This window comes from Juglans regia, chromosome 12 (genome assembly GCF_001411555.2).
Source record: "Juglans regia cultivar Chandler chromosome 12, Walnut 2.0, whole genome shotgun sequence".
Taxonomy (NCBI): Eukaryota; Viridiplantae; Streptophyta; class Magnoliopsida; order Fagales; family Juglandaceae; genus Juglans; species Juglans regia.
Window position 1 is genome coordinate 21,150,117 of NC_049912.1, and position 9,084 is coordinate 21,159,200.

The 9,084-nt window shown below is 37.0% G+C and overlaps 1 protein-coding gene across 2 annotated transcripts; it reads left to right on the top strand.

The window, feature by feature from the left end:
* Positions 1–96: 96 nt before the first annotated feature.
* LOC109005953 (E3 ubiquitin-protein ligase MIEL1) lies at positions 97–9,012 on the top strand. Of its 2 annotated transcripts, none has more exons than XM_018985070.2 (12): positions 97–342; positions 465–552; positions 705–761; positions 863–895; positions 992–1,069; positions 1,241–1,284; positions 1,381–1,421; positions 7,429–7,511; positions 7,588–7,679; positions 7,779–7,848; positions 7,991–8,032; positions 8,176–8,534. In XM_018985070.2, exons 1-12 carry the CDS (start codon positions 293–295, stop codon positions 8,236–8,238), a joined length of 741 nt encoding a protein of 246 aa, XP_018840615.1. In that variant the 5' UTR covers positions 97–292; the 3' UTR covers positions 8,239–8,534. The 2 variants fall into 2 exon arrangements, with proteins under 2 accessions (XP_018840615.1, XP_018840614.1); XM_018985069.2 differs by lacking the exon at positions 8,176–8,534 and adding an exon at positions 8,546–9,012 and having other exon boundaries at positions 100–342.
* The last annotated feature ends 72 nt before the right edge of the window (positions 9,013–9,084 follow it).

Sequence of the window (9,084 nt, forward strand, 5' to 3'; positions counted from 1 at the left end):
ATATATATATATATAAAGCGATTTGTTAATTATTTTTCATTTTTAGGGTTAAAATATAGGCGTGTAATTCAGGTAATAATATTAAAAGAAAAGCTGGGACTAAAGGGGGACTGTTCCGTTGCTTGACGACGATGGCAGGGCCCCCCCTTTTGCATTGAGGATTACTACAAGCAACGGAAGGTATCCCATCTTCCCAATTACGGAAACTATTTCCTTGACCTTCGTCGCCTTGCCTTGCCTTCCTTCCTTCCTTCCTTCCTGAGCTTTCTCTGTAAATCTCTCTCCAAGACCAATGGAAGGCTCAGCCAACGAACGCCTCGATTTCGGGAAGATGGGCTACGGGTACATTGCCTCACATTTCCCATTGCTTACACATTCATTGGCTTTGGCTTTTTGTTATAAGAATTTACACGGGGAGTCGATGTTTTTGACAATTTTCCCGGGTGTGGTTTTTTTTGGGTTAGATGCAAACATTACAGAAGGAGATGCAAGGTTCGAGCTCCCTGCTGCAACGAGATCTATCCGTGTCGCCATTGTCACAACGAGGCCACCGTATGCATTTGCTATTTCTATATATTGCACGATATATGTTCACATAATCACATTAATTATTGATTTTTCATATTGTTTCCACGTCAGACATTTTGCTCTTGTGATTCTCTTGATCTGGGTGTTGTTTAATTTTTATGTATTTGATTTACTAGAGCATGTTGAGCAACCCCTTTGATCGGCATGAGCTCGTTCGATACGATGTTAAACAAGTACGACTTTCCGGGTCTATGCTTGTTCGTCTTTTCTTTTGTAATTTCATGATCTATAAACATTTCCGTGAATCTACGAGGACTTTTTGTTGTTGTTTCAGGTTGTTTGTTCAGTTTGTGACACAGAGCAGCCGGTATGTGTTTGTCTGTATTGTTGCATAAAGCTTTCAGGTTCCTCTTCGTTTGAAATATCTTAACTGGTTTCAATGATACTTCTCTTCCTGTTCCAGGTTGCTCAAGTTTGTACCAACTGTGGCGTCAATATGGGGGAGTATTTCTGCGAAGTTTGCAAATTCTATGATGACGATGTAATCATGCTATCTCAGATTCAACTACCAGAATGGGGAAAATAAAGAATTTTTTTTTATTCTATTTTATTTGTATCCATAGCAAGTATTTGGCACTTGAGTTTATGTCCCTTGATTGTTATTTCTTGTGTTCTCTTTATTGATGCAAACTGTTATTTTAACTAATCTCAGACTGAAAAAGGGCATTTTCATTGCAATGATTGTGGAATCTGCAGGTTAGTAACCTGAGTAGGATTAGTGTCTTCTAATTTAAGCATAATGAATCGATGATACAAATGAAATTGGGGCCTGAAATTCTTATTTTTCTACAGAGTTGGTGGTCGTGATAAGTTCTTTCATTGCAAAAAGTGTGGTATGCGCTTCCTCCTCTGTAATTAGTTACTTTTCATTCTTATTGGTTTTGTTTATTTAGAATTAGTAGTACAAAGTAGCATGCGACTTTCTTTGTTGTCTCTTAATTTCTAATGATCTTTTGTTAAATCAAACTTACCATTTCCTGTTTTGTTTTGCAAATCCTTTCTTTTTGGGTGTATTTTTTTTTTTCTCAACAAGATAGATTCATTCATAATTAAAACCATTCTTACAACTACAAAAACTAAATTAACTGTACATCATCAACTAGTGTAAACTAAAAGGAGGGTCTTTTCTGCTGTGGAAATCCGACATACAAGGTGGAATAAAAGAAATGGGTATGTATCCATATAAAATCTTGGAAGCTGCCCACTGCACAATGGAATGCGCGCATCGATTCTGATCTCAATGTATCTTTTTGGTGTGCCAGCTGTCGAAAGAGTTCAGCAAAGATCTGATGTCATTGACTACAGGCTGGATGGTACAATCGGCTACTTTTTCAGGATCATTTGCCCCTTGTAGAACCACTAGTGAATCCCCTGCAATGACTAGTTTTTTTATATTGCTGTGTCTAGTCTCCTCTAATCCAATGTTCATCGCAGTGGCTTCACCTAGATTTGGGTTATGACTATCAATATGCTTTGTTATGACGAAGATTGAGTAGCCTTCATCTGATCTGCATAGCGCTGCTGCTGTGTTACCTGTTTGTCTAACTGCTACATCAAAGAATATAGTGTAATGCCCGTTTGGTGTAGCTCTCTAGTCATGGCTGTCATTTACTTTTTTAATGTCCCACGCATTACAGTGTTCCTTATAAGTTCTCAAAGTGCTAGAAATAAAATTATCAAGATTTGGAATTAGAGACTCATGAACAATTTTATTTCTTAAAAACCAAATACTGTCCATAGCATTGATAGCAAATATTTGAAAGTCTTGCTCCTCTCTATCCAAAATGTTCAACTTTTCTATGGGGGAAATGATGCATTCAGTCCAATCACAAATTTCATGATTAGCAAAACATGTAATATTCCAGGGCAAGGTGATTGCCTCCAAAGAATTCTGGTAAAAGGATAAGTAAAAAACAAATGAGCTTGGGTCTCTTCCTCATTGTTGCTTATGGGATACTGAGCTTCCTCCTCTGTTAGTGGTGCAAACCTTTTTACCAAGGATTTTGTTGGAATTATGTTATTCAGAATTTTCCAGCAAAGCAATTTTAATCTGTCTTGAATTTTAATCTTCCAAAGATTTTTCCAGATGTTTGTTTGAGCTTGTGGTGGATTGGAATTCATAGTGATGGCAGCATAGGCAGATTTCACTGAGAATTTTCCAGAAGAATGATGCATCCATCTGAGTTTATCCTCCTGTCGGTGAAAATTAGTTTGAGCTAGAGAAATTTTCAGAATTTCAGTCACAGTATCAGGATGGAAAATGGCTTGTAACAGTAGGATGTTCCATCTTCTAGGTTCTTCCACTGTAAGTTCAGAGACAACTAGATTCCTATCTAAGGTGATGGAGCTATTCTTTGGAATTGGTTTGAAATTCAACTGAGTTGGGACCCATGGATCAGACCACACCTTTGTGCTTGTGCCATTATTGATTTGATAACACACTCTGTTTTAAGAAATCACTTTGCTTTAAAATACATTTTCAGATCCAAGAATCTGAAGCTTTTGGAAGGGTGTCAAAAAAATTTGAGTTTTCTAAGTATTTTCCAGACAAGACAGTTTTCCAAGTGGCATTGCTTTCATTTGAAATGTTCCAACCAATTTTATACAAGAGGGCTTTATTGAAATCTGAAGTCAGTCTTAAACCAAGACCTCCAATGGATTTGGGTTTGCATATTGACTTTGAAGATTTGGGTGTGAAATTTTTTGATTTTTCAATTGGGAATCCCCACCAGAACTTTGAGAAGGCTTTGTCAATTTTTTTTGTGACTAATTTTGGGATCAAGAGAGTGGACATGACATAAGAAGGGATTGAGCTAGCAACAAATCGAATTAAAGTTGTTCTACTGGCTTGAGAGAGAACTTTTGCCTTCCACCCTACTAGTTTTTCAAAAATTCTTTCTTGTAGATCTTCAAAATGGATTTTTTTTTTTTAAGGTTTAAAAGAGAAAGGAAGTCCCAGGTATTTTAGTTTTGAAGAGTCATTTGAATAACCGAAGAGATTCTTAACCTCTATTTTCTTTTGAGGATGGGTATTCCTGCTGAATTGAATGATTGATTTGTTGGAATGAATTTTTTGGCCCGACCAAGTAGAGTATTTTTCCAAACAGTTTTTGAACATTTGAGTATTTTGTTGAGTGGCTTTACCACAAATAATGAGATCATCAGCAAAAAGCAAGTGAGAAATTGGTGTGCTATTTCTGCAAATTCTTACTCCTTTTAGAAGCCCCAAATTTTCTTCCCTAGTAATGAGTTTCGTTAAAACTTCTGTACCTAAGATAAAAAGAAGAGGGGAAAGAGGGTCTCCTTGCCTAAGTCTTCGGGAAGGATTAAAATATCCATAGGGGTTCCCATTGATAATTACTGAGTATGAAACAGTAGTAATGCACTCTTTAATCCAGTTAATCCAAATCTTGCTGAAGCCTAAGACAGCCATAATGTTCAAAATGAAATTCCATTCCATCATATCAAAGGCCTTTTCCATGTCTATCTTAACAGCCATAATACCCTCCCTCCCTCTTTTTTTTTTAAGATGATGAAAGATCTCTTGGGCAAGAATGATATTTTCTTGGATGACTCTACCCGGGACAAACGCTGTTTGATGAGGAGAGATAATTCTTGGAAGAATCTTCTTTAGCCTATTTGCAAGGATCTTTGCTACAATTTTGTAGCAAACATTTGATAGGCTAATTGATCTGTATTGATGAATAGTGTTCGGGCAATTTGTTTTTGGAATGATGGCAATATGTGTGTGATTCAATTCCTTAAGCAGCTTACCATGAATGAAGAAATTTTTTATGGCTGCTATGAAGTCAGTTTTTATGATGTCCCAATACTGCTTGTAAAACAAGCCAGTGAAACCATCAGGGCCAGGAGCTTTCGTTGAAGGTGTTTGTTTAATGGCACTGATGATTTCATCATCAGTAGGAATTTCACAAAGAAAGTTATTTTCCATGTTTGAGATCTTGTTAGGGAACAAACCTTCTAAGTCCATGTTTGGATTGGGATTGGAAGAAGTGTATATGCATTTGAAATGATCTAGAAAGGTGTTTTGAATGACATTTTGATCAGTTGTCCAGTGATTATGATTCAACTTTAAACTCTCAATGGAATTTGCTATTCTCTTGATTGTTGTGGACAAGTGAAAGAATTTTGTGTTGAGATCAGTCGTTGTCAACCATTGAACTCTTGACTTTTGTTTCCAAAGGATTTCCTCCCTTTTAAGCTGTTCATCAAGGAGTGCCTTGATTTCAGCTTCAGATTCCATGTCTTGAGAGGTAAGATCATTGCTTTGAATGTTTGAAAGAGTTTGTTTCAAAATTTTTATGGAATTCTGGATGTTTCCAAAGTGATTTTGATTCCAAGTTTTTAAATCTTTTTTTACCTCTTTCAGTTTTTTGGATAAAATAAAACCAGGTGTTCCAATATGAAAGGTATTCCAAGCTCTTTGTATCGCCATTTGACAGGTTGGGCCCCTTATCCAAAATTCTTCAAATTTAAAGAGATATCTATGATGATTTGTGATACCCCATATGATAAGGATAAAGGTAGGTGGTGAATGAGATCCCACATTGCTTGGGAAGGAAAAGTTCTTGCTCTTTATAAGGTTCCAATGAGGCTCCAATTGTATCATTGACTAGTCCTTTTGGAGTATAAGCTATGTGGTTTGGGTCTTCCATTGGAGCGTTACAAATGGTATCAGAGCCTATCCCAACCAGAAATGTGGAACTTGAGCTGTGCCACCTACAACGGACAGGCCCGACAAGGACGTTGGGAATTTAAGGGGAGTAGATTGTGATACCCCATATGATAAGGATAAGGGTAGGTGGTGAATGAGATCCCACATTACTTGAGAAGGAAAAGTTCTTGCTCTTTATAAGGTTTCAATGAGGCTCCAATTGTATCATTGAATAGTCCTTTTGGAATATAGGCTATGTGGTTTGGGTCTTCCATTGGAGCATTACAAATGGTATCAGAGACTATCCAAACAAAAAATGTGAGATTTGAACCGTGCTACCTACAATGAACAGGCCCGATGAGAACGTCGGGTATTTAAGGGGGGTAGATTGTGATACTCCATATAATATGGATAAGGGTAGGTGGTGTATGAGATCCCACATTGCTTGGGAAAGATAAGTTCTTGCCCTTTATAAAGTTCTAATGGGGCTCCAATTACATAATTGACTAGTCATTTTGGAGTATAGACCATGTGGTTTGGGTCTTCCATTAGGGCGTTAATGATTGCTTCCTATGGTGTCCAAAATAATTAGAGAGTGATCAGACGAGCTAATAGGGAGGTGTTGAAGGGTAGCATCTGGAAACAGGTTAAGCCAAGAAGAATTAGCAATCCCTCTATCAAGCCTTTCTCTAATATTTCTAAAACCATGCCTGTTGTTGGTCCAAGTGTATTTTGGTCTATGAAAACCAATATCAACCATCCCATTTGTTTCTATGTAGGCTCTAAGTCCATTTAAGTTAGAAGAGCAAGCAAATAGTCGACCTTGTTTTTCAGACTGGTTAAGGACATTATTAAAATCACCAATGCTAAGGACAGGACCATTAAAACTATTAGTAATTCTCTCAAGATTGTTCCAAAAAATCCATTTTTTACTATAATTCGCAGGACAATAAACAAGATTTAACAGCCACTGGGAATGAATAGGATTCGAGTACACAAACATAGTCATTACATTACTATTCATATAAACAGGTTCTACATCCATGCCATTTTTCCACATACGCAAAAGTCCGCCCCATTTACTGTCTGGAGGGATATTTACATACAAGTTGAAACCTAATCTATTCACAATAGTACTAGTATTCATAGCATTCAAAATTGTCTCTGATAGGAAGACGATATCAGGTTTTAGAGACCTGATATTTGCCCTTAAGCTTCTAATTGCACGGGGACGGGCAAGGCCCCTGCAATTCCAACACATGATTCCCATTTTTCATCTGGTGGCAGTATTGGCCCTGCCACATTGGCTTCAGAATCCAATGAAAATAAATTCAATAGGTCTATCCATTTGAGGGTTTCTGAGGTTTTGATGCTTCCTTCCATTTTTGTCTTTGGGTTCTCAGAAATCTGTGGGAGGTTTCGAGAAGGTGTAATGGACCGATGGACTGATTTGCAGGAAATGTAATTTTTGTCCATATTTAAGAAATTGACCAATGGTTGAGGATAGTTTACGGGAAGGTGTGGATTAGTAGTGGTAGTTGTAATTAATGCTGGATTAAATGAGAAAGGATGGTAAAGAAACTGGGAATGGTGGTTGAACTTCTAGTTTGATTAAAGAAACTGGGTAAGAACTGGTTTAAGTTGGGCATGACTCACTGGGGAGGAAGGGAGAACTCATCTTTGGGAGTTGGCTAGAGGTATTCATCCCCAAGACCTTACACAGTAATACTTAGACTTTTAGTTTTGGACTTTTAGTTGCATTTGATCAATTTTCATACAGGAGCATAAATCTATTAAATAGGATAGTATATATGCTCATTCCCTAATACTAAACAGAAGTGTAAAAATTTCCCATTTATGTTCATGTCCTCTCGTGTCAGGGCTTTTTGCCATTGAATGTTTAAATTTTTCTTTTTTTTTTTGGCAATGGGTTTAGGGGGTTTCAACCCCTGAATTTTCAACCGCGTCCCCAATGGGACAGGTGGAGGTGCATTAGATCAAAGGGCCATAACTCGGTGCTTGATTGTTAGATGGATCATACCAGATGTAAAATCTTGTGCAGTGTGTATTTTACATATTTTATATTGTTAGGTTGAAATGTTTATTTTTATCTGTTATTCAAGTTTGAATATATTCTCCTCTATTAATGTTTTGCAAGAACACAGCGTCTTGCTATGCAGTTGGTCTGCGTGATAACCATTTGTGTGTGGAGAACTCCATGCGGCACCACTGTCCAATATGCTATGAGGTGTGCTTCATACGTGATATAGTTGTATATTGAAGTGGAATTGTTTGTGATCTAGTATATTAATCTATTTTTGCAGTATCTTTTTGACTCACTTAAAGACACAACTGTTATGAAATGTGGTCACACAATGCATTGTGAATGTTACGAAGAGATGATAAAGCGTGACAAGTAAGAAACCCTGTTTTTTATTTCTTTAGTTTTATTTGATTACATGGCGAAACATTTCTATTTTCTTCCAGACTTGATTCTGTTACATCAATCACACAGGTATTGCTGTCCCATATGCTCAAAGTCAGTAATAGACATGTCTGGAACCTGGAAGAGAATTGACGAGGAGGTAAACTTAATCAATTCAAGCAAATCTTATAGATTGTCATACTTGATGTGCATATTTTCAGAAACAGTAATGTGCCGGTTGTTTTTACATATAGCATTTGTCTGACATAACCTAAACTTTCTTAATTTGATTATGTTGCCAGATAGAAGCAATCGTCATGCCGGAGGATTACAGATACAGGAAGGTGCTTACTTTTCATTCTTGCTCATCTCTAATACTTTGTGCTACATTTCCTAGTATCCCAACATTTTGTGGATTTTAAAGATGCTCAATCAGAAAACTAAGAGCTTCACTAGCTAGATTATAATATGTTTACTTAATGTACAGTGTTTGGCCTGTAACTGCACAACATGCATTCTGGAAGAATATATAAAGACAGCTAAATGGTGAAAGAGGTTAATAACTGAGAAGGCAACTGCTTGATACCAGAGTAGCCATTCTAAATTTAAAAATCCAAAAACATAGAGCGCCCACCATATTATTTATCTGATGTTTGGATTCTGATAAACTGGAATATCCCTATATATCGTTCTTGTAGGAACAATATTCCATTTAGATGCTAAGAGCATCTCCCGGATCAACTGTGAATAGTAGTGAAATAGTTTGTGAATAGTAGCGAACTGTTTGTGAATAGTAGTGAAGTAGTTGGAGAACAATTGTGTTCCCAAACATACTATCTTAGCAAAGGTTTTTGCAGGTCTGGATTCTGTGTAATGATTGTAATGACACTACCGAAGTGTACTTCCACATAATTGGGCAGAAATGCAGCCATTGCAAATCATATAATACCCGCTCAATTGCACCTCCAGTTCTCCCTCAGTGATCAGACTACAATTACAGGAATATATATCCAGTCAGGTTGGCAAATTTAAAGCGAACCCTGCGTGTTAAACAACAGAAGGGGATATCTGATTGCTTGTTCCCTCATTATATAATGATTCAAATGACTAGCATTCATATGTGTGCCTAAGAGAACTACTCTTCTCTGGATATTCTTCCTTCAGTTATGTACTAAGAACCAGCAAATGAGCCTTTTGATTGATGTAAACATTATATATACAGCAAATTATGGAGCATTGTTCCCCAATACATGATATCTAATAATGCATTGACTGTTTTCAGTATTACAGTCAATATGAGAACCTTTATCGATGTCATTGTGCATATGGAACTTTTTACATGGCTTTTCAAAGCAACAGTCGCTGACGAACCCGGATTCTGTAATGTTGAGTTAAG

Excerpts from the sequence above, each read along its gene's own strand:
- LOC109005953 (XM_018985069.2), top strand. The coding sequence starts at position 293 with ATGGAAGGCTCAGCCAACGAACGCCTCGATTTCGGGAAGATGGGCTAC. Across the intron at positions 762-862 it reads TTCGATACGATGTTAAACAA|GTTGTTTGTTCAGTTTGTGA; the intron begins GTACGACTTTCC and ends TTGTTGTTTCAG. Across the intron at positions 1,285-1,380 it reads AATGATTGTGGAATCTGCAG|AGTTGGTGGTCGTGATAAGT; the intron begins GTTAGTAACCTG and ends ATTTTTCTACAG.